The sequence below is a fragment of the Fusarium sambucinum genome, chromosome III (genome assembly GCF_050947815.1).
Source record: "Fusarium sambucinum isolate potato_lamoka chromosome III, whole genome shotgun sequence".
NCBI lineage: Eukaryota > Fungi > Ascomycota > Sordariomycetes > Hypocreales > Nectriaceae > Fusarium > Fusarium sambucinum.
In genome coordinates this window covers 6,940,413-6,964,903 of record NC_139292.1, presented here as the reverse complement: position 1 = coordinate 6,964,903, position 24,491 = coordinate 6,940,413, and the positions used below count along the sequence as shown (strand labels likewise).

At 40.3% G+C, this 24,491-nt stretch overlaps 8 protein-coding genes across 8 annotated transcripts; 6 read left to right on the top strand and 2 right to left on the bottom strand.

The window, feature by feature from the left end:
• Positions 1–1,759: 1,759 nt before the first annotated feature.
• FSST1_012486 (uncharacterized protein) lies at positions 1,760–2,074 on the top strand (the record flags this gene model as incomplete). Its single annotated transcript, XM_083235717.1, has 1 exon — positions 1,760–2,074. One exon carries the CDS (start codon positions 1,760–1,762, stop codon positions 2,072–2,074), a length of 315 nt encoding a protein of 104 aa, XP_083082182.1.
• Positions 2,075–10,336: 8,262 nt separating this feature from the next.
• Positions 10,337–12,101, bottom strand: FSST1_012485 (major facilitator superfamily domain-containing protein; the record flags this gene model as incomplete). Its single annotated transcript, XM_083235716.1, has 6 exons — positions 10,337–10,657; positions 10,707–10,818; positions 10,871–11,064; positions 11,115–11,662; positions 11,710–11,818; positions 11,871–12,101. The coding sequence occupies 6 exons, from the start codon at positions 12,099–12,101 to the stop codon at positions 10,337–10,339; spliced, it is 1,515 nt and encodes a 504-aa protein (XP_083082181.1).
• An 881-nt stretch (positions 12,102–12,982) lies between these two features.
• FSST1_012484 (uncharacterized protein) lies at positions 12,983–14,212 on the top strand (the record flags this gene model as incomplete). The annotated part of the gene is made up of 4 exons (XM_083235715.1): positions 12,983–13,196; positions 13,259–13,518; positions 13,567–13,869; positions 13,916–14,212. The coding sequence occupies 4 exons, from the start codon at positions 12,983–12,985 to the stop codon at positions 14,210–14,212; spliced, it is 1,074 nt and encodes a 357-aa protein (XP_083082180.1).
• A 491-nt stretch (positions 14,213–14,703) lies between these two features.
• FSST1_012483 (uncharacterized protein) lies at positions 14,704–16,069 on the top strand (the record flags this gene model as incomplete). The annotated part of the gene is made up of 3 exons (XM_083235714.1): positions 14,704–15,096; positions 15,148–15,745; positions 15,795–16,069. The coding sequence occupies 3 exons, from the start codon at positions 14,704–14,706 to the stop codon at positions 16,067–16,069; spliced, it is 1,266 nt and encodes a 421-aa protein (XP_083082179.1).
• Positions 16,070–16,781: 712 nt separating this feature from the next.
• Positions 16,782–17,669, top strand: FSST1_012482 (SDR family NAD(P)-dependent oxidoreductase; the record flags this gene model as incomplete). Its single annotated transcript, XM_083235713.1, has 3 exons — positions 16,782–17,073; positions 17,122–17,372; positions 17,433–17,669. 3 exons carry the CDS (start codon positions 16,782–16,784, stop codon positions 17,667–17,669), a joined length of 780 nt encoding a protein of 259 aa, XP_083082178.1.
• A 55-nt stretch (positions 17,670–17,724) lies between these two features.
• Positions 17,725–19,158, bottom strand: FSST1_012481 (uncharacterized protein; the record flags this gene model as incomplete). Its single annotated transcript, XM_083235712.1, has 3 exons — positions 17,725–18,430; positions 18,481–18,602; positions 18,646–19,158. The coding sequence occupies 3 exons, from the start codon at positions 19,156–19,158 to the stop codon at positions 17,725–17,727; spliced, it is 1,341 nt and encodes a 446-aa protein (XP_083082177.1).
• Positions 19,159–20,495: 1,337 nt separating this feature from the next.
• On the top strand, positions 20,496–22,254 carry FSST1_012480 (major facilitator superfamily domain-containing protein; the record flags this gene model as incomplete). Its single annotated transcript, XM_083235711.1, has 6 exons — positions 20,496–20,578; positions 20,629–20,756; positions 20,812–21,246; positions 21,296–21,340; positions 21,390–21,941; positions 21,995–22,254. The coding sequence occupies 6 exons, from the start codon at positions 20,496–20,498 to the stop codon at positions 22,252–22,254; spliced, it is 1,503 nt and encodes a 500-aa protein (XP_083082176.1).
• Positions 22,255–23,065: 811 nt separating this feature from the next.
• Positions 23,066–24,178, top strand: FSST1_012479 (uncharacterized protein; the record flags this gene model as incomplete). The annotated part of the gene is made up of 1 exon (XM_083235710.1): positions 23,066–24,178. One exon carries the CDS (start codon positions 23,066–23,068, stop codon positions 24,176–24,178), a length of 1,113 nt encoding a protein of 370 aa, XP_083082175.1.
• Positions 24,179–24,491: the final 313 nt, after the last annotated feature.

Genomic DNA, 24,491 nt, shown 5'->3' with positions numbered 1-24,491 from the left:
TAGTTCAATTTCATCTCTCAATGCCCTCATGCCGATCCGGTAAATGTCCGAAACGTCGGACTATCTCCGAAGAGACTACGTGAACAGCAGCGAAGCAAAGCACCAAGTTCAAATAACGATTTAATTTGGAAGTAGACAGGAATTCTATTTGTTGACCTCACTTAGTAGCTATCCGCTTGGTTGATTCTCGCAATAATCCAGAGAGAATTCTCCTGATGTCCCGTAAAAGCATCGTGTTCGGTATCTAACCCTATGTTTTATACGAAAGTCTCAATCATGAGTTGATCAATTGATTCTCACCACCAGATTTCACATGCAGCTGTCCTGTAGCAGTCAAAAATAACATGCCACGTGTGCCTTGTTGAATTGTTAAGATGCAGACCAAGCCATTGAAAAGACCACATAATTATCCTCAATACAAATTGATGAGCCTATTTCACAAAGTCGAACATGACATGCAGTTGCGGCTTCATGGGTAGAATGGTCCTTTGCTAAAAAAAAAAAACACTGGGTATTGAGTGGGAGTACCAGACATCTTCTGCAAGGTCCAGTGAGAATTGAAGTACCAGTAGTCTAGTATCCTGTCAAGACCCATCGCGATCCATCGCTACGCCTAGGATTACGACATAGATACCTACCGTAATATTCCATGAAATTGGTCGAACGGAGTAAGCCGACTAAGGCAAGCCACAGAGGGATAATTGAGTTATCCGAATAGCTCCAGCAAATCAATGATGGCCTCTCTTCCTTTGTCATCTGGCCTATAATATAGAAGTGATTGACACGGCAAGGCCCGGTGACATGCCTTGGTCGGCTTACTCCCCTCGACCAATTTCACGGAATATTACGGTAGTGCTCTGTGTAGTTAATTGACCGCTTAATCGCCAACAAGTCTTCCGTTTTGCTAGCGCTGACTATTGTTCATGTCCAAGACAATGGACGACAAGTTGAGCTCTTTGCATCTGACATGCTGCAATGACAATTGGCTAGCTTATGCCACAACTCAACTAACAAAACTCAACTCCGTTCCGAAACCTTGCCAAGATACTTAATACGATCTTACAGGTTGTTGAACGCGGGCTTTGAGACATCACTATGCAGTAGCAGCTAGATCAACCAGGAACGTCAGTGATCGTCAATGATCTTCCAAAGCTGAAAGCTGAATTGGACCCGGACGATCCAATAGGATGCGGGAAGGTTCACTAGTCTAAACTAGGACCTCAACAAACTATTGTTTATGATTACAGGGATTGACAACCGTAAGGTTTACGTGGGGACATAGGAAATCTTATCCAATGTTGCTCTATGCAGAGTAAAAATATGACGTAGGCTTGGGTATCAAATCACATGTCCTTGTTATTGCAGAAGATAGTCCTTGCAGCTTGCTGTATCTTCGTATGAACTTCACTGCATTAGGGTTAGGCCTCTGTAATAATCGTATCAATTGGTGCCACGAAAAGTTAATGTCTTAGCTATGGCTGCACTATGACGAGTCAAGTTGATCTCGCATACATTCTGCTCTGAACCTTGCGTAAAATGGTATTAATCTTAGTAGAAGCCCATCAATATATATATCTGTGACTTGTCCTCTTATTTTCTACCATACTCATCTGCCACCATCATTACTACCACCTACACACCTCTATCACTTTGCAATATTGAGAAGTACAAAAAGTACATTTAAATCAACTGTCAAGGTATGTTATCGCTTCTGCAGCATCAATTCAAATGTGCAGTCCATTCTGACCATCTCTATTAGATGCCTTCTGCACAAGGATTTATCAAGAGTGTTGCCGCCGGCAACAAGTTTATGTCTGTATTTATCATCGACGATATTCAGTACCACTTCTCGGGCCAACTCCAACCAGCCGTACAGTCGTTTCAAAGCAATGACGCGACCTTGGAGTACAACAGCATTGACGAATTAACTACCAGTCGAGACTTTCAAGGCAAGGTTGGCCCAATGGATATCAGTATCAACTTATCCAACGGCGCTACAATTAAAGGCAATCTCGACATGCCTCTCAACCAAGCAGCCCTTGCCAGTGGGACTGGTACCTGGACACAACAATGAGTTTTGGACTTAAGAAGTGGAAGCTGCAGGTCACGGCTTTGTACGACAATGCTGACCAGTCTGTAACACCATGACGAGAACATTTATTTGTAAACAATACATGTTTTTATAGTGGTTCTAGCATCTGGTAGTTTATGAACGAAATGTTACTAGTATGTACAATTCACCTATCTGGGATGTACTACCCGCGATTATATATAGCCTTGTGATTATGTAACTCATTTTTGGAACCTTAACCGTCAAAACATAAACCTTTCAGTTTGACCCTCTAAATGCTCGGTTTTAGAGCAACAGAGATTCGATGATCAAACAAATTTGTCAAGATAACCTGACTGTGATGAAATGGCCAGCAAGGAAGACGTAAGGATCGGAATAGTGGTCTGCACATAAAGCATTTATTGCAATGAATTTTCTTGGTTTCCAAAGAACTTATAAGGCTTTTTGAGATCATTGCCCATTGGAACAACAGTAGGGGGTTGAATAGCAATTGCATGGAACTAGAGCACCACCTCAATTGGCGGTCGACCTCGCGAGGGTCCTATGCAGGGCGTCGGTGGCGTCAAAGGCTCTCATGTTTACGGCCACGTGGATATCAAGCGCTACGCGGGGTATGTTAAGAATAAGCTGGAGAACAATAGTTCTGCCACTCTCAATGAAATTGACAGGTACACCAACTGCATTCCCAGTCGCACCCGGTATATGGCTGTTAACATGCTGAATTCCCACCTGCCGGAGGACATGGGCAGTGACCCACCCTCACAGTTCATTACTGTCAAGGGCCGCAACCGTAATAACTAGAAGGAGTAGTACAGTCGCCGTTAGCTTGCAGATAGGTCTTAATAATACCGTTAATTAGAGGTAGGTTATAGTAGTAATAATAATTTATTTCTGCCTTCTTTTCCTTTTTAGCCTTAAAGGCCCTTTTTATATTCTCTTTATTATAATTATTATTAAAGCAGGGTTATAATAACCTATTAAACCTTAAAGATACCCTATATCTAAAATTTGCCTAATAGAATATTATAGGTTATTCTCCTCTATAAGGCTAAGTCTTATAGCTACTAAAATACTGCAATATCCCTATAGCCTTATATAGGCCTTAATATCTAATTTATACCTTTTATAATAGCTTTTTCTTTATTTAAAAAGAGCCTTTTTAAATAAAGAAATTGCCCTAAATTATAGGCATATAGGCTATCTAGCCTAATATAAATAATAATATCTTAATTGCTTTAATTTCCTCTCTTTTTTCTTTCCTTTTAACTATTACCTAATTGCCTATATATACCCTTATAACTACCTTCCTATACCTATATATAGCTGCAATTACCTTATAATTTTCCTATTAATTTACTAATAGTATATATCTTTCTCCTAGCCTAGTTTATTACTATATTATTTTAAGATATAAATCCCTTTATTCTCCTACTAGAATCCCTTTTATATTAATCTCCTTTATTTCCCTTTAAGTCCTTTAGCTTCTCTTTCCCTTCTATATTATAGTTAACTCTCTTAGGCTTTCTTATGCCTATATATATATATACTATATAAAATATGCTATTTCCTAGGCATTTAATAAGGTCTTTTACTATAAGAAAGTAAAAACTAACTTATTAAACTTAATTAATTATATCCTATCTAATAAATATAAGTATTCTCTTTATAACCTTATTACTTTTAATTTCTAATTTTCCTTTTAATTAATTTAAATAAGTATAAGTACTGCTAAGTCTTAAGTAAGCCTTATATTTAAGTATAGAATTCTAATTTATTTACTATAACCTTATATTTAACTCTTAATAAGGTTTTTATAAGATAGCTAAGATTTTTACCCTCTTTATTAAGTATATTACTAATTACTATAAGGTAAAGATATTTACTAAGGAATTTAAAAAGAATAATATAAAGACTTTACTATAACTTTACTATAAAAGTTTTATTAATTACTTTACTAAGAAATAAAGTCTTTATATAAAAAGGCTAGTAAGGCTATTTTTACTTATTAAGCTACTGCTACTATTAATACTTTAATTACTGCTAATATCTCTATTACTATTACCTTAAAGTAACTTTATATTACCTAGGCTAAATACCTTATAAATATTTCTTTATATATTTTAGCTATTTTAATAAATATTAGTAACTCTTTAGCCTATATTACTTAATATAGAGTTCCCTAGTAAATTAATAGTAAACTTAATATAGATAATATAATAGGTTTTATAACTATTTAAAGTAATAATATTAAGGTTTTATAGGTAATTTATATTAATCCTATTGCATTTCCCCCTAAGGCTTATTATAAGGATTATAGTTCTAAAGAAAAGAATAAAGAAGAAAATAATAATAATACTTAATTATAATAAACTAGCTAAGTCTTTACTATAAAATAGTTAAGAATTTTCTTATTTTTTTTCCTAAGTCTAGTTAATAATATTATACCTATAGGCTTAGCTAGCTAAGAATAACTGCTTAAGAGGCCTAATTCCCTTAACTTATAATTATACCTATTTATAATATTAATAAGTCCTTTTTCTATTATAATTTATAGGCCTTTAGGAATAAACTGCTTTTAAAGTTATAATAAGGTACCTAAGAATTTTCTACTTCTTTATAGCCTTTTTACTTAATTAAGTATTAGTATTTTCTTAATAGCCTACAGTAGGCAATTATTTATTTAACTTAATATATTTTATTACCTTAGAAAAGGCAATTTCCCTATAAACTTATAGATAGTTCCTGCTTAACCTAGGGTTCTAATAAACTAATATAGAAGGTATTATATATAAGGGAATTTAATAGCAATTATAGCTTATAGGCTAGACCCTTATCTCCTATATTCTAGAGGATCTTATAAGGTCTTACCTACTTCTCTATAAGCTTTTTACTAGGTCTTTTTATCTTTAAATTTTTTATAAAAAGGAAAATAAAGTCCCCTTCTTTAAACTAATAAGGGATTCTCCCCTTATTATAATACCTTATATATACCTCCTATATACTACTAAATAGCTATTAAGTCTTAGTAGCTTTTTTATAAATTTCTTCTTTATAATAAGATACCTCTATATTAATTCTTCCTCTTATAATATCCTAATCTCTAGGTCCTCTAGGGAAAAAGCCTTATAGTAACTCTGCTAATATAGCCTAGATAATTAAATAATAACTTATATTATAAGTATACTAGGCTATAGGAAGTAAAATAGCCTAGTTAATCTATTAACTATTATAAAAGGTATAGAGGTATTACTCTAAGGTTTAATTTAGCTTTTTAGTTTAACTATTAGTCTAGGGGTAAAATATAGTACTAAGTTACCTCTTAGTTATAATAAGGTAGTAGAATATTCTCTAGAATTTACTAGTAAATAATAATCTTTAATTAGTTATAATACCTTAGGGAAGGCTATAGTTAATAAAGATATATTAAAGAAATAGGTTAATAAGGCTATTGCTAATAAGTTACTTTAAAGTTAATATATAAAAGGTATACTTTATAAATTAATTTACTATAACTAGGATACTATTATAGGTCTTACTATTTAATCCTTTTATAGGGGGTAAATCTATAATAAAATCTATAAATAGCTTTTCCTAGGGGTAACTTAGCTATAGTAATACTCTAAGTTCTCTATAAGGTTTATATAATTAAGGTTTTAAGACTTAATATAAATAGCAATTCTAGATATATTATTTAATATCCTATTTTAGACTAGGCTAATAGTAATAGCTTTAAACCCTCTTATAGGTCTTAGTAACTCCTTAATAGCCTACTATAAGGTTATTATAAAGCAGTAGTAATATCTCCTTTCTTATTCCTAAGGGTATAAAAATTTAGTCTTAGTAATAAAATAGGCTTCCCTTTTATTTCTATAGTTTTTATAGTAATCTTATTATAACCTATCTAGAGATAGTTAATATCTTAACTTTCTTTTAGATTTCTTAGTTTTTCTTTTAGGCTTTTTTTAAGGCCTTCTCTAAAGGTCTTTCTTTTTCTTTTCTTACTATACTTAATCTCTGCAGAATATAAAATCTCTATCTCTATAAATATACTGCAAGCTATTATAGTAATATTTACTTCTTTATACCTTTATATATAGGAGCTCTAAGATAGGTCTTATCTAGGCCTTTCTGCAGTTTAATATCTGCTAATTCTCTATAACCTTAAGCTATTATCTTAGTGAATTTATTAAGAAATTATAAAATTATTAAATTAGCTTCTTTTAAGGCTTTATTCCCTCTCTTATAGTCTAATCTCCTAGATAGGCTATTAGTAAGGTTTAATTTACCTAGTCTATAATTAATAATAAAATTATATAATAACAGTTTATTAATCTCTCTTAGTTATTATAAGTATAGCTTCTGCTTTTCTGCAAGGTAGCTATAATTTAAGTAGTTTATTAAAACCTTAATTATAAATTAGCTATAAGCTAGGAAATGCCTCTACTCTTAGAAAGCCTTTATAATAGTTATAAGCTTAGTATTAGGGATATTATAGTATTATTTAATTCCTATTAATTTCCTTAAATAGTATATAATAAGGTGCTAGTAACTTTCCTTTAATTATAATAATACCCTGCTAAATGCAAAGGCTAAGGCATTAGGTTTAATATATAATAGGCACTTAGGGTTAAAGTGCTATAATATAGGTAAACTATAAAAGGTAGCTTTTAGTATTATAAATACTGCAAGGGTATTACTATCTAGCTATATAAGGCTAATTACTTTACCTTTAGTATAGTCTATTAAAGGCATAGTGATTTTACTATAATTCTTAATAAATCTTTAATAGAAATTAGTAAATCCTAAAAATAATTATAGATTATATATACTATAGGGTTCTAGCTACTTTATAATAGCCTTAACTTAAGCTTAATTTATTTTTATACCTTTTTAAGTAATTATAAACCTAAGATATTTAACTTTTATAATATTAAAAAAGTATTTATCCAGATTTATATAAAGCCCTGCAGTATATAGCCTATTAATTACCTTATAAACTTACTAATAGTACTCTTTAACTTTATTATTATATATTAGGATATTATTAAGGTATACTATATAGCTAATATTAAGTAATACTCTAAGTATATTATTAATATATTCTTAAAAAGTTATAGGGGTATTAATAAGCTTAAAAGGCATAACTTAATATTTAAAGTAGCTATAGCGGCAGTAGAATACTATCTTTTACTTATTGCCTTTGCAGATATATAGCCAGTAATATATATCTTTTAAGTTAAGCTTTATAAAAATCTTTGCCTTCCTTAGGCATTTAAAGCTCTCTATAATTAGCAGTAATAGAGCCTTATTTTTCTTTATTATCTTATTTAAGCCCCTATAATCTATATAAAGGCATAGCTTTTTAATGCCTTTTTTAAGTATAAATAGCATTAGAGCCCCTATAGGGCTTAGGGATCTTCTTATTTATCCCTTATTAAAGGCATTTTAAATATATTTGCAGAGAATTCCTAGCTTTTTCTTAGAGAAAGTATAAATAGGTCCTTAAGAGAGGGCTTAATTATTAATTAAATTAATAGGGTATATTCTTCCTATTAGAGGAGGTAACTATTTAATATCTTTAGGTATAAAGAAGTCTTAGTCTTTAGGATAAAACCTATAATACTTATCTCTTTTAATTTTATTATTAAATAGCAGTAAAGTTATAGCTAGGCTACCTAATTAAATAGGTTAAGGAATAGGGCTAATAGGAATAATATAAGTAATAATTTATATAAGATTATTTTTTATAAGTTTCTTAGCTTTTATTATATTTATAGTAAGTTTAAAGCTGCTTTTTATAATACTATATACTTAAGTTAATATAATTTAATCTAGTATTTATAGATTATAGTCTTAAATCTAAGAGAATCTTAAAATTATAGTTCTATGCCTAATAATAGCAAAGTAAAAGTAAATTTAAAAGATCCTTAGGCAATTAATACTATTATATATAGTTATTAATTAAGAGAGAATACTAGAATATTAGATTTAAGATTTATTAATACTTTAAAATTAAAAATTAGGAATCTTAATTTACCCCTAGTCTTTAGTAAGGATATTATAAGAATCTAAGAAACTCTAAGAGGCTCTAGTATTAAAAAGAATAGATAGGGTCTTTTACCTAGACCTTAGGCAGATTAAAGCCTTAATAAAGAGGTATTAGTCTATATTTAAGGCCTTATAAAACCCCTATTTCTAAGGTTAAGGTCTTTTCCTAATCTCTATAATATTAATACTAGTAATAGTATTATTAGTTTATACTAGGATTATTATAATAAAGATTCCCTTATTTAGGCAGGTTAATATATAATATCTAAATTTATAATATATATAATACTTAATATAGCTTAAGTCTTAGGATTTAACTAGGGTATTTATAGGGAGCTTAATATAAGGTTTAGGCAATAGCTCTATAGGTATAATAGTAATAATTATCTTCTTTAAAGCTATTTAGTAGGATTATATCCCTGCCTTATAGTTTCCTTAAAAGGTATAATATAAAGAACTAAGTCTTTCCTAAGTTATAGGGAATCTATAGATAGCTACTCTATCCTTTAAGGAAAGGATTAACTTATCTATAAATTAGGCAATTCTAAGTTAAATTAAAGGCTTATAAGGCATTTTATCTTTAATTCTCTTATAATAATATTTAAAAGTAAGGAAAGGTTAATTCTTATATATAATATATTAATTTAGCTCCTATATTGCCTATAAAAGGCAGCTTTATATATTAGGAATCTAGCTATTATATTATCCTTTAAAATCTACCTAGGTTATAAGATTAATAATATCTGCATAAGTAATCTTAATAAAGCTCTAGAAATAACTCTTTAAACTCTCTAAAAAGCAGCTTATAGTATAAAGGACTTTTATCTTTTCTATAGGGTAATTACTAGGCCTTATCTTAAAGGTACTTTTAAATATATAAATAAATTAGCTTAAGCTTTAATAGCTTTCTTTATTCTATATAGGTCTAGATATCTTAATACTTAAACCTAGTTTAATATAAAATTATTTTAAAGTATATTTATCTTTAATAAATATAGTACTAGAGCCTATAGTATACTATATAGATAATATAGGGTTTTTGCCTTATTTATAATTCTCTAGCTATTCTTACTTTCTATAAATCTACTCTGCCTTTATTACCTCCTTAATATAAGCATTAAGTTTAGCTTTAATAATAATATTAGTAATAGGATATACTTTACTAGTAATAGGGGTATTAATTATAATTAAAGCCTTAATAGCTTTAGTAATAATAGGTAATACTTAAGTCTAAGAATCCTTATTATTACCTAGGGTAAAGGTTTACCTTTACTTTAAGCCTCTTTATAATATCTTAGTGCTATATTAGTCTTTCTGCCTAGTTATTAAGGTAAAAAGGAATAAATATATTAAAGGCTATAACTATAATAACTAAAAGGAATAATATAATTACTATTAGCTTGTAAATAGGTCTTAATAATACTATTAATTAAAGGTAAATTATAGTAATAATAATAATTTATTCCTGCCTTTTTTTCCTTTTTAGCCTTAAGGGCCCTTTTTATATCCTCTTTATTATAATTATTATTAAAGCGGGGTTACAGTAACCCATTAAACCTTAAAGGCGCCTCACATCCGAAATTTGCCCAATAGAATGTCACAGTTACTGAACACTCCAAATGCCGCATGTTTTGGACATAGGCCATGGTGGATAGCCCTTCAGCCGTGTATAAGGCGGCTGCAAAGGCGGCCTTTAATGGAGGCAAGTGCGCAGCTGAAGGCTTCAGTGAAATGGCTTGAACGGGGTAGTATTTAGCTTGAAGAGAAATAGGCAGGAATGGTCCTGGTGTAGCGCTACAAGGAGGAGAATCTTACCTATTAATTTGAACTACTTGAGCGTAAGAGTATTCTTTAGAATTGTATTTCCAACATCACTCTCTTATCCAAGCCTTCTCCGCTTCACAAACCCTCTTCTACCATGCATCGAACCGTGGACATGAAATCCCTCGATCCTGCCACTCCTATTTCCTCTTCTTAGGGTCATGGGATTATTAAATACATGTTCACTAATTGGAATATATGTGACGAAATCAGCATACTATTTAGTTCTGTTACAGTATCGAGGAACTACTATGAAGCTTACATCTCTTTTTAGATCGTAAATGAGCCGCCACGAATGCTGCTTAGCATATAATTCCGAAGCTATTGATTTGAAACTTAGGAGGCCAACCTTTCTGCTACCCGCCAGCCAGAACTTCGAACTTGAAGGAATATTATCTAATAGGTGTATCGGAAATGCTTGTTTTCCTTATCCGTCATGGTAGACCAGACCTCTGGCGACATGTACGCGTCTTCAACCTGCTTGGTACGATCATCCCGTCTCTTGTTTGCCCAGACATAATACATAAATAGCGCAAAGGTAGTGAGGGCACATCCTGCTTGAGTACCCATGACAGCTAGTTTGGCAGGTCTGAAATCGGGAGCGTCCTTTGCTTGGAATGTTTGTGGGCCAATAATATTTCCCAGTGAAAAAGAACCGCTGACGATGGCAGCAGCGAAAGCTCTCTTTGTGGCACCTCCGAAGTTTGCAGCCGTCCACTATGACTTGTCAGTAATTGTGCATCATATAGGAATATGATTGACTTACATTGTAAAAGATAGTCAATGGGGCGACGACTGCATTGACCAGGTAGATACCAGCGAGACAGCCAGCCCTGTTCGAAGTAGGGAGAAATGACATAAGGGCACCACCAAGAATTCTAGCAGTTTGTTAGTAGTGGCAAACGCTCATGAAGAGAACACGGGACCTACGCGGGAATAATGCACATGATGATCCACGCCCAGCGATGAGACTGATGACGGATACCAAAGCCAACAGTCAATGTGAAGAAGATGCTGACAACACCGGAAGGCATGTTCATTAAAGCAGCTCTCTTAGGGGTGTAGCCAAGGTTACGGATGAGAGTAGCAGAGTAGGTGGTGACCACACCGGATGATACCGAAAGCTAGAGACATATTTAGTAGTGAAGGGCATCGAGAGGATGTCAATACATACCAGAACGACGGACAGAAGCATGAGATACAATTGAGGATCACATAGAGCCTCAAAAATCTCTTTGGGGCGGAATTTGCGGCTCTGGATGCCTGTCTGATTGACACTGACGTGCTTGAGCAGCGCAACCTTCTCACTGCTTGTCAGCCACTTGGCTTTCATCGGTGTATCAGGGAGGAAGATAAGCGTAGCCAAACCAATGACGACAGTGATTAGTCCAAGGGTGATGAACATGATACGCCATCCTGCTAGCTGCCCACCGGGAGCAATGTGCTGGAAACCATAGGACACTAGTCCACCGACGATCTGACCCAGGCCGAGCCCAAGGTACCAGAACGAGAATCGAGGGGCCTGCTCAGATTTGGTGTACCATTGGCTGCTGATCAACATCAGGGATGGACCGATTGTCGCCTCGAAGATTCCGAGGAAGATTCGAGACACAAGAAGGGTCTGGTAGTTGTGCGCGGCAGCTCCACAGGCCGTAGCGATACCCCAAGCAATGACATTGGCTCCCAGCCATTTGCCAGCGGGGACCATTTGAAGAAAGTAGACTAGGAATGTCAGTTGTAATCGTCGGGGAGAGGCAAGGGTGACTGACTATTGGGGATCTCGAAACAAAGAAGACCGACGAATAAGAACGTTGCGATGTTGGAAAAGTCGTTTCCTTGAAGCTTGAGATCTTGGTTAAGACCCATAACGGCAGAGTACTATGATGATCATTAGATAGAGTTCAATGGAGTGGAACAGTTGCGCACTGACATTGAGGATGACCTTGTCGAGGAATTGCATCGTGTAGCAGCAAAACATGAGAGGTACAATGTGCCAATCAATCTTGCGTCTCATTTTGTCAATGTCGACATCGTGAGAAGCACCAGCGGCATCTCGGTTCTGGACCAGGAACTCCCAAGCTGCATCGACGTTTCCAGGACCTTTGAGGGACGAGAGTGTGACATGAGCCTCCTCTTTGGTGGGAGAATCCGGCTGAGACATGTTGAAAAGTGAGGCCAGCCGAGTAGTACAACAGAAAACAATGAAGAGAGGAATAAAGTTTGACAGCGCGTAAACACAATATTAAGAGGAGAAAAGAGGGAAACGATTGTCGACTGGATGCAGTTGCAGATAATTAAAATGGAGCTACGTAGCAGAGACGACATGGTGAAGAAGTTGTCGCAATTAGACTGCAACATTCATCGGCTGCACAACCGATTGTGAAACCCATCCGGACCTCCCCGGTCGATCCTCTTCATCACTGCCGAAGATGTTATTGGAGCGATACGAAGCAAATAGCAAGGGTCACAAGACAAAAGGTCCCTGCACATGTCATTGTTCTGTTGGTTACATACTTTGTATACCTTGTCTCAATCTGCAAGAGCAGGGGTTCAACTGCAGACCAGACCAACAACAATGCAAGTCTAGAATCTACAGGCGAAATTGATCCGGATTTTCATTACGAAAAAGCAAAAAAATAACTAAACCGGAGTTTCATTAAGGAGAACTGTAACAAATCATGTCGGGTTGTTGGGATTGTTTGTCACAGAGATGCATTTAATGAGAAGCGGCGCAGCAAACAAAAGGCAGACAATGGGATTTGTCAAGCTTCAGGCTTTGCATAGTTTAATTTTGCTTTTGCATGGGGACGGAACGAGGCGGGATGACATGATACGATGGAAGGTTTGGGATAATTGTTTTGTGTGTGAGCAGGATCTTGCTGTGCCTCTGTGTCGACATGAGAGCTGAGATGAGACCGAAAGTCTAGAAGATTTACATGCATGCTGCTGGTGAGTCAATTGATATACGTCTTGCTGTCAATCTAGCTACATACCAAATTCCCCGTCTCTTTATTACTGTCACTCAGAAAAAAAGCCGCAAAGATGGGATGGGTGCTGAACGCGTCCCCTCAAGTCGAGCAGTCATCCGAATATCCCAAGATTATAAGAATTACAGTCACTTTGACAGTACTCGCATTGGCTATTGTCACTGCTCGACTGTATATCCGATGGAAAGCTCGAGGTATGGCGGGTGATGACTGGATGTCCGCCTTGTCTATGGCCTTCGCTCTGGTATACTCCTGTATATGTATTGCCCGTGAGTCGAAACCCGTTGCGCACATTGCCTCCTAGACATCAAAATTGCTAACCATAACGCAGAGACACGATATGGCCTTGGCCTTCCGATCCCCGACCGACCGAAAGAGAACCTCGTACCATATACACGAATAAACTTTGCGGGTCGACCCTTCTACCAACTCGGTATCAGTTTCTTCAAGATTGCGCTGTTGATCAGCTACCTCAGGCTCCTACGTGGTACGGACCAGAAGACGTATAGGAATGTCATCTGGTTCACGATCGCATTTGTGTTCATGTCCCATCTTGGCTGTACACTGGCACTGGTATTTTCGTGCAGCCCGGTAAGTCTCCCTTACAGACACGACAGACTTGACGCTGATCTTTTCCAGGTCGACAGGTCTTGGAACCCGCTCAAGGAAGGGCAGTGTCTTCCTCCAGGACCGTCCTTCACAGGGTACGCTGTTGTCACAATCGTCTCCGACATTGTGGTTGCTGTCTTGCCGATCCCTGTTCTGGTGAAGCTGGAAATCAAGCTTGCGAAGAAGATTGGTCTTATCGCCATCTTCACACTGGGCATCTTCACAACAGTTTGCTCAATCCAAAGGTATCGACAGATTGACCGAATCCAGAACCCTAAAGATGGCAACTCAACTATGCTGGTCCTCTGGGGAACCATTGAGTTCAACGTCGGAGTGAGTACAATTTTCAAATAGAAATAACAATTCTAATTGTCGCCAGAATATCGTGTCATCTCTCCCCTTCCTAGCACCCATCTTCATCAAAAGAGCTAGAGAGTACCGATCCAAGCCGTCTAGCCACAATACTCCGAACCGAAGTAAGAGATTAGGGAGTAATGGGTACAAGCTCAAGGATCTCAGTCACACAGGGAAGAGGGAACCATCTGTCTTCACATCGACCCATAATAGTTCCCAGGAAAACATCTTACATGGTGGTATTGTTAAGTCTATTACATATAGTGTCGAGATAGATAAGGCGAAGTCGGATGGCCTGGAGTCAGATCGCAAGCGTCTATAGCTTGATCACCAAGTGCAGATTTCGATTGGTCTCTTCTCAATCCACCACGATAGATTTGGTAAAATAATTTATTGTCAATGGCTTGCTCTAAAATAACATAAATGGAGTTAATTTTTACTTCCTATTTTTCCAATTCTCTACCCGAGAGTTCCGACCCATCCATCACCATTAGCCTGTTCTTCGAACCCCCTGTACGTTACAAGGGTTGTACACTGCAAGGGCCACAGTACCCCTGCCCTTACACCGGCATCCGACTTCTGATCCGACTGATCCATACCAAACGACGTGGAGCAATTGCTTTCTCGGCTGATACCCTGGAGTTCACTACTAACCAACAGTAAGCACTTGCCTAAAGCTTCTCTCACATGAGTGCCGCGGCCGCCGCAGTGCATGAGAAAGAATTTGCATGAGCTATAATTACCCGTGATTGCCAAGGTGCTGTCGATCAAACACTGCGGCGAATTATTTGAGACACCCAGAGGTAAATAGCAATGGCGGCTTCTGAAGATCAACGACCTGTTTTAATTATTGGCGCGGGTATCAGTGGTCTACTCCTTGCACAAAGCCTGACTCAGCATCAAATCCCCGTTCGCGTATTCGAGCGTGATGCAAATCTTGAAACACGTGGTGTAGGGTGGGGACTCACATTGAACTGGTCTCTTCCTGCGCTGCAGTCGCTTCTTCCAGAACATCTCTACAGCCGTCTCCCAGAGGCTTATGTCGATCGAGAGGCTATCAAGGAAGGATTGTCGTCGAGGTTTCCTTTCTTTGACCTGGCTACGGGCGAATTGAAAGCGTCAACACCGACAGCATCCGAAGCAAGCCGAATTCGAGTAACGAGACAAGGGCTCAGACATATCTTGGCTAGTGGAATAGATGTTGAGGTAAGCTGAGGATCTCAATATCTGACCAGAGTGCTGATACGGGTGCTTTAGTGGAACAAAGCGTTGAAGGAAGTCGAGTCTACAGATGAATCTGTCACTGCTACGTTTGAAGATGGAAGCTCAGTGACTGGAAGTTTGTTGGTGGCATGCGATGGCAGTCACTCTCGAGTCCGACGGGCTCTTTTACCTGATTTGAAGCTCCACGATGTACCAGTTCGTATGCTCGGCATCAAGCTGGAGCTAACTCCTGATGAAGCAAAGCCGTTTCGAGACCTCGACCCTTTCTTCATGCATAGCACCCACTCGTCTCACAGCATGTTTGTATTTCTGAGCATGCTCGACGCTCCCGGCAATCACCGATATGGGACCCATCCTTATGTACTACAAATGTGCGTCTCTTGGCCATATCGCACCGGATTCTTTGGTAGAGACGCCCCAATCGAAATTCCCGAAACAGTCGAAGAGCAATTGAAGTTAATCCATGAATTCGCAAAAACGTTCGCTGAACCTTGGCGGTCTCTTGCATTGGGCGCCAGCGTCGATGCAGATGTCAAAGGCCTCAAGATTCAAGACCTGCCTCCACCCCCCAATTTTCAGACAACTGGCCGTGTTGTACTCATGGGTGACGCTCTTCACGCTATGGCAATGTGTAAGTCATATCAGATGCTCCACCAAATGTTCGTATGCTGACGACCCAGATCGAGGAGAGGGGGCAAACCATGTAATCCTGGACGTGGAAGACTTTGTCGATTGTGTTGTTCCTATCTTGCAAGCTGGTGGAACATCCGAGAAGTTGAGGACATCTGTGGATGACTACACAAAAGCCGTAGTCACACGAACTCGCCCGGCTGTGCTGGCTTCCAGACAAGCCTGTCTACATGCTCATGACTGGGAGAAGATCAGTAGCGAGAGCCCATTGTTGACGAGACGTATGCCCTTTGTTGAGTTCGACGAGAGTCAATTGCAGTCATAATCCAGCGGTAAAATTGAGGACCCATATCCCTCATACCTAAACCGATCGGATCTGGTGATAGTTCTATTCTTCCCAGACAATAACAGAGACAGAGGCGCCAAGTACATCCCAGCAAATACACCAGGTCGACAGGCTCGATTCAGCCAATGAGGCGCTGGCGCGTCAGATTCTAGGTCAATCAAGAGTGAGATGATTCTAGAACGTTATCCGTACGATTCGGGTGTGCCTCATTGCCACCCTTTTGCAGATATGTGATGGATGTTGAGCCAAGATGGGTCAAGAACATGGCCCATTTGTGAGGACCATATTTTACCAATCAGTCATGAATATTTAGTCTCAAAAGTCTCTTGTCCACTGAATCCATTGTTTGTAAGCGGGAAATTCGACCGTGTCTTGTGCTCTGATCTCCAACGACTCCACCCAGTCATCATGACCATTTCCCTAAATAGGCAATTTTCGACCCGACAGATTACACGACTACAATTTCGGACGAAACGGAGACTTTTAACTAGAATTTTCTTCCTGTGAAATATTCATTTGGTCCGAGTACGTGGGGGTTTGTCGTCATTTATCGGTGTCAGGTCCTATTGTTCGGCCTTGGAACGGGCGAAAAATGCTGACTGTAACGAAGACGAAGACCTATTAGAGGCGGCGCCCACTCGACCATCTCTCTGGGATCATCACCCGACACATTCCTCTGCTATAAGAAATCATGGTCGACACTCTAAGCCTCGAAGGAAAAGTCGCTATTGTTACTGGCTCAGGTCGAGAGAATGGCATCGGTGCCGGCATAGCTCTTGCCCTTGCTAGAAATGGAGCTTCGGTAACCGTCAACTACGTCTCTGACTCAACCAAAGCACGCGCTGAGAATGTCTGCACACTACTCCGTGAAGCAGGTGGGAAGGCCATCGCTGTCCAAGCCTCAGTTGACACGATCGAGGGGGCTCAACATGTCGTCAACAAGACGCTTGAAGGCTTTGGCACAGATCATATCGATATCCTGGGTAAGCTGACTATCATCCATCAACCCGTTGTTGGCTAATGGTACACAGTCAACAATGCTGGTGCCGCTTATTTCAGTCCCATAACCCAGCAGCCTAATGTGGAAGAACTCACCAAGGTCTTCCAATTAAACGTTCTTGGGCCTTTCTACATGGTCCACTATGTCGTTGCCTACATGCCCCCAGGTGGAAGAATCATCAACGTTAGCTCTACCAACGCAAAGAGAGGCAATGTCAATATCTCTTCTTATGCAGCATCAAAAGCGGCTCTAGACAGTTTGACGTGGAGTTGGGCGGGCGAGGTAAGCCAAACCTCCTCTCCATTGTTTACATAGGATGGTACCTAACGATGGAATACCTAGCTCGGCCGCAGCAAAGGCATCACTGTGAATTCTGTTGCTCCTGGCCCCGTGATAACAGATTTGTATCCAAAGGGCAAAGAAGAGGAATTGTCGAGGGAAGAGATATCTATCACCAGAGCTGCGGACAGAGCTGGTAGAACTGATGATATTGGCGATGCTGTGCTCTTGTTGGTGAATGAGAAGTCGAGATGGATCACGGGACAGTATATCAGTACCAGTGGCGGAGTCACTTACTGATGTTCCATATCATAGTGTCGTTAACATAATTGACTCAATCTGTTTCATTGTTCTATCATAGCCGTTTATCCATATACAAACGCAGTTCCGACATCTCTAATGGGGCCAAACCCTCGATCCAAATCACCTCCTGTAAACTTGACATCAAATCCTGCCAGGACCAGAGATCGCCTTGTGACATTGTATTAACAAGTTGCTCCAGATACCATATTCTCGGAGAGCCTGCTTCTACACAGAACTGGTTTACTAATAACCACAGTTTCAACTCCCGCTTCCCATCCCAGAATCTATCATCGATCAGGGACATTAGATATTGAAAGGGAACGTCGCGGCGAGGGATGATATATCCAAGGTCTCCCGAAGTCTGAGAAACGATGATGCAGAAAAGAGATACTGTGGCAATGCGTACAAGTTCTGCCAGTGCCGATAATTGAGCCATAGCTCCCGTGCCTTCTTCTGTAATAAGATCCCATCTTGGCAGGCACAACGCCTGATGTGCAAGACTGCATGTCGGTAGAACAAAGCTAGAATCGGTCGGATTCTCTGCCCACTGCTTATTCAGAAGTGCAGCAACCCGAGACGCATATGCAAAGGAATACCGGATGTTGACTATTGGTGTATGGTCTGGTAGTTGTAGTTCTTCCAGCGACTTTACCAGTCTCTGGGTGTATGGAGACAAGGTCGCTTGTGGCTCGAACTGGAGATGAAGCAACGGAAACTTTGGTGAGATGTCTTGTTTCAAGGAGCCAAAAAGATCGGCTCTACAATACAAGGTTAGGGAAGTCCGTTCCGGGTATTAGGAATGGCTTACAAGAACAGAGCTTGTCGTAAAGCAGAAGTGGAGTCTAGAGATTCAAGACCTCCAGTCAGGTCGAGGATCATCTGAAGTCCTGCCATGTGCATCGTCCACGAACTCAAATTACCAACCCGCATCTAGAGAATTAGCAATTGTCAACTTGAACTAATAATGACTCACATCAAATACAGCTAAACATATCACGGTTCCCATCATCGCTCTCTGACGGACCAGACTCTCGGCAAGAATAGATTTGCGAACTGTACCAAGTGATTGCGTATACTGCTCAATGTCTTCCAAGGAAGGCGGCTCATCTTGTCTCCTAGTGATCTTCTGCCGGTCTCTAATTGCTGGATCAACAATAGTTATGGATAAAAGTGTTCCGGAAACCATTTCCATAGCCCAGAAAACCCGCTTGACGTTGACGCAAACCTGAACATCGCCCCAATAGGTGGGCGCTTGTCCGACTTGATACAGTGACTTTGCGGCAGTCAAATCGTGGCTTGGACGGGATCGTCTTGATCTACCGATATCTTTCATGACATGGCGACGTACTTTCTGTAGGGTTGCTTTGTCTTTGGCTTCTTTTGGGTTGCTGACATTGACGAAAGTTAAGCTGGATGGTTTCTGAGCCTTTTGAGTACGGTCAGGCCGAGAATGAGGTGTCTTTTGTAGTTTGAACTTGAATTCCATCTTCACTCCGGTAGTTCCAGAGCTGTATGTGATTCTCTTCGTGGTTGTAGCACGTTGATTACTTGGCAATCCGAGAATGAAAGGAGAGAACTCTGACCAGTAAGAATGACTTCCGAAACACGTGATTAGATGCTTAGTTTCATTTGATGATCTCTACCGAAATAGGAAATGATGACACATTCTCCAAGGACTGGGATTCTCATCTTCTCAGGCTCAGATTAAGTTTGGCCATGCATTATACAGTGCTATTTGTGCAGTTACTATATCCAAATAATGGCTCATAGGCACAGCAATGTGTAGAGATCAAACGATCAATCCCAGCATTGAAAGACCTGACAGTCAGTTCACTTGGTGGTGTACCCGGCTGGGGAACCATGTACTCCGCTATGACCTAGTGCTCAATTGCGCGCTGTTCCGGGGTATAAAGTTATGGTCAGTGATCACTCATCTCGCTTCAAATCACAGGATCTTGCGCGGTGAAAAAAGAGTTCGCCGACACATAAGCGTATCTATCGACAGTTTGACACGATGCCACGCCACGCCTAGACTGTCAATCCCTTTATCTAGCCTCAAGTAGTTGCACTACTTTAATTAATAGCTTTAAATTCTAGATTGAGAGGGCCTATCAGATGAGCATTCTTATCAGGTAATATTCGTTTGTAAATATTGTCTGTGAAGCTCTTTTCTAGTAAGCATGTGACTGCCAGCCATGTTTCACCGTTGGGCGAGACCACCAATGAGTCACGATGACCTTGGGCAGTAATTCCAGCTGCATGGCAGATTGTGCAACGCTGGACCTCGCCTCCAAGGCCGTGGTACCAAGTTGCCAAGGAATTACAAAACGCCCAGTTCTGGTTCCGAGGAACAAGAGCCAGTTAAAGATCGACAAAAAACAGGATCATTTAATGTTCCAGGTTCATAAACATGAGCTTGTACTCATTCAGTATAGCCGTTGTCAGCGACATTTGGAAGGGGATTGGAGCAAGACAGGCGGGGAAAGTTACTTTTTCTCCAAACCAATAAAACAGAGGCAAAAATAATGACAATCCGATTCCATGTGCCGGCAGGGCAGAGCTCTTGAGGTTCCGCGGGCTGAGATGTCAGCTAGAGGCTTGGACCTTGGCCTAGACTCCATGACTAGCAATTAACTAACCCCAGGTTTCTTGCCCCAGATTTTAACTGCAATGCTACACCACCCCGGATCCGATGGTTCAACCCCCGCATATGTCGGCTCGACGCGATCTATCTGAATTGTCGGAATTGCTATAAAGAGGGGGTTACCAGGAGCCTGGATACCATCTTGCAACCTCATCCATCCATGATTGACCATGTCCAAGATGGCGAACAGCAATCATAATGAGAAGTTCCAAAACGACACGGCGTCCAATACGTCAGATCCGGTTGGAGGCACCATGGAAAAGTGAGATTGATTGGCAATGTCGTGAAGTGGCGAAACTGACCATTGAACAGCGTTGAGGATGCACAGTTCTACATCGACCCGAAACAAGAGGCAAAGCTTCGTCGCAAGATTGACTTTATGATTGTCCCGACAGTCTGTTTGCTATATCTCTTCTGCTTCATCGATCGCGCAAATATCGGTACGCCAACACTCTCCATCACCTGCCGTCGAATGATGAGTTAACGCGTCTTTAGGAAACGCTCGTCTTGCCGGCCTAGAAGCTGACCTCGGAATGGAGGGAAGTGACTACAATATGGTCCTTTCCGTCTTTTACATCAGTTACATCATTTTTGAGATCCCAGCGAACCTTCTCTGCAAGTACATGGGACCAGGATGGTTCATCCCTTTGACGTCTTTGGGTTTTGGGTTGGTGTCCATCTTCACAGCCTTTGTGCACACTGTCCCCCAAATTTGTGGTGTTCGGTTCGTCTTGGGCATATTTGAAGCTGGTATGCTGCCGGGTATTGCATACTACATGAGCCGTTGGTATAAACGCAGCGAACTTACATTTCGATTGTCGCTTTACATCGTGATGGCTCCCTTGGCGGGTGCTTTTGGCGGGCTGCTCGCCTCAGCCATCCTCAAGCTTCCACACTTTGGACGATTCAAGAGTTGGGAGATGATCTTTGGTAAGTCTCATTCTCCAGTCTTATTTTCTACATGCTAACCTTTCCGAAGCCATCGAAGGAATCGTCACCGTGGCCTTGTCCATTATCTCCTTTGGTAGGATCAATCCGTATTGCTTATCTGACATAATACTAATACGATTTAGCTACACTTACCGATCGACCCGATTCGGCCAGATGGCTCACAGAGGAGGAAAAGGCGTTGGCTGTCAACCGCATCAAAGCCGAACGTCTCGGAACGACAGAAGTTTTGGATAAGATGGACAGAGCAAAGATCTTTGCCGGCATTCGCAGTCCTATTACTCTGTCCACTTCCATCATTTTCCTACTTGATAACATTACCGTTCAAGGCCTTGCGTTCTTCTTGCCGACCATTGTCCGAACGATTTACCCCGAGCGATCCGTCATCTCCCAACAGCTCTTTACTGTCCCACCATACGTCGTCGGTGCCTTCTTTACGGTGCTCATTCCAGCTTTCAGTTATAAGATGGATCGTCGGCAGATCTTTATCATCCTCTGCGCGCCGCTTGTTATGGTCGGATATGCCATATTCTTGGGTACTAACAATGGCCAAGCACGATATGGTGCCACGTTCCTTGTTGCCAGTTCGGCATTTGCTCTAGGGCCTCTGACAAACTCGCATATCAGTGCCAATGTCTTGAGTGACACTGCAAGAAGTGCTGCTATTGGAACCAATGGTACGTCTCTACAACTCCCCTCGATGATGTTGTATCAATACTTATTCTTCTAGTCATGTTTGGCAACATTGGAGGTCTCATCTCTACTTGGTCTTTCGTCAAGAGCGATGGCCCTAATTATCCCATTGGAAACGGATTGAACCTTGCAACGTCTTCTACTATCTTGGTTCTTGGTACTTTGACCCTCTTGTGGATCAAGCGAGACAACCAGAAGCGGGCGAGTCGGTCTGCGGAGGAGGAGTTGGCTGGAATGAGCCAGCAACAGATCCAAGATCTTGATTGGAAGAATCCTAACTTCCGATGGATCGCATAATTGTCCATGTAGTGTGTCTAATCCTTGAATACGAATTATTCTTATGAGCGTGGTTGCATCATGGTTGTTCCGATTATTGAAGTTAAAAGCACTAGCCAAATGCGCTGAGATTGCAGCGGTTTGATGGTTCGACCTCAATGTTTCACGTGAAAGTGAGGAACGAGGGGGAAAAAAAGTAAGTGGGACGACAGCTCGGCGGAATGCGTCAGGCGGTGGCTGGTTCATATCACTGCTGCTCGGATGTTGAGTACATTGAGTGTGAGCTTATTTAATGCAGCCCGTTGGCTTTCAGAGAAAACCAGATAACGATAAGAAATCATGTGAATATTGAACCATTTTTGTCGCTATCTTTGCTTATCGTCCTCCGCCAAAGGTGAGTGGCCACCTGGAAGTTGACAAGAGTGTTGGTGGAATTTGAGGGGAATGGACTCTCACGTCATATCTAATACAAACTTTTGCAATGCACCAACCATTCCAGTGGAGCATATTCTGCATCGTTTCCATTGCTCAAGTTAATGATAGAACACTGTCATTAATTCGCACCGAGCAAGACGAAGTACAAGCCTTGAACCATAACGGTTCAAGAGTGGCCTACCATAGGCACGATGTTATCTTGAGGGGTTCTGCTTCGATTTCAGCCAGACGAATCATGGGAAAAGATCACACGAGAGAGTAATCAACTTATGATGGCATGATGCGTGTCCTCTTCTTCCCCTCAGTTGCTGTACATAAAGACCGGGTACCTCTGCCCTTTGAGCACGACATTCAACAGATTTACCGTTGCACTTCATTCTGACTTTCATTTTGCAAAATGTATTGCAGACCGTTATACTGTCTTCTCATCTTTCTGGGAATCCTAGCTTGTCTAGCTGATTCCTCACCATGCATCAAGAACACTGCCTGCCGTTGTAAGAACAAGAACAAGGGAGGAAGATTCCCACGATGCATAAAACAGACCGCTTCTAATCACGAAGTTCACCACCATCACAATGGAACGTACACGATCGAATGCGATGGCAAGCATTTCAAGCCGGGAGAGCACCACGACATGAAGAACAGGTATGGCAAGGACTACAGGTACAAGAAGAACAAGTACGGCAAGTACTACAGGTACAGGGATGATGAGGATTATCAAGACGACAAGGACTACGGGTACGAGGATGATGAGGACTATCACGAGTCCCTTCCATCGAGAGACGATCCCAGGCAGTCAGAGAGGCGCAAGAGTCCCTGGAGACCTGCTTTCAATACATTCAACGGCGATCCCAGATTTAGCAATTATCACAAGCCCGCACGCTTGGGAGAGTGGAGAAAGGGAGAACACAAGAAGCGACATGCACGTGGTGAAGTGAAGCGAAATGCACGTGGCGAAGTGTTCAATCCACCATATCCCTTCAGTATGGATGAGGTCGTCGCTATGAAGAAGGTCAACGTCACAATCGAGCAGAACGGCAAAGATCCCATCGCTGTCAACGTCATCATCCGGAACAACAGCAAGATGAATGTCACAATCATGACCCGCAACTCCCCTGTCGACAAAGATGCCTTCAGCCTGGGTCACTTCAGGGTTTATCCGGATGACACCAAAATTAACTTTGCGCCCCAGAGGGAGGAGTACGAATGGTATCACAGACCTAAGGGAATGTTTAGTCGCCCGACGGATCCTAGAAAGGAGTATCTTGAATCAGACCTTACGCATCTTCGTCCCAACGAGACAGTCAAGCAGACCATCATCATTCCTAGTGGCACTAAGAAGGAGAACAAACAGTGGTTGGAAATGATGAAACTCGCCAAGACGATCAAGATGAGGGTCGAAGGAAAGTGGTTTGCGATTGGTGCTTGGGACAAGGAGCCTCGATGGTCTAGACATGTTGACTTTAAGTATGTGTCGAACACCATAGACTTGGAAATCCCAAGAGAGTAAAGGTGGTAAGGGATACTGAACCAAGCATTGATACTTTGCTTTAGCTATTATCTCTTGCCTTTGGTCAATCAATGCCTTTTCATTCATTTGTGTGATATGAAGTCTTGATGTGTTGCCAAGCTCGCTGATGCTGTGTAACGAGGTACCTTAGCGGGTATCGAGCTTGGTCAATAGCAGTTTCCTGCTGGACAATGGGTGGGTCAGGACCGCTTAATCTCCAAGAGAGAACCGATCAGACTGGCGAACGATGAGACTGTGTATATTGAGCATTCACTCTTCTGGAACTGGGTGGGAAATGTTCTGACAGTGATTA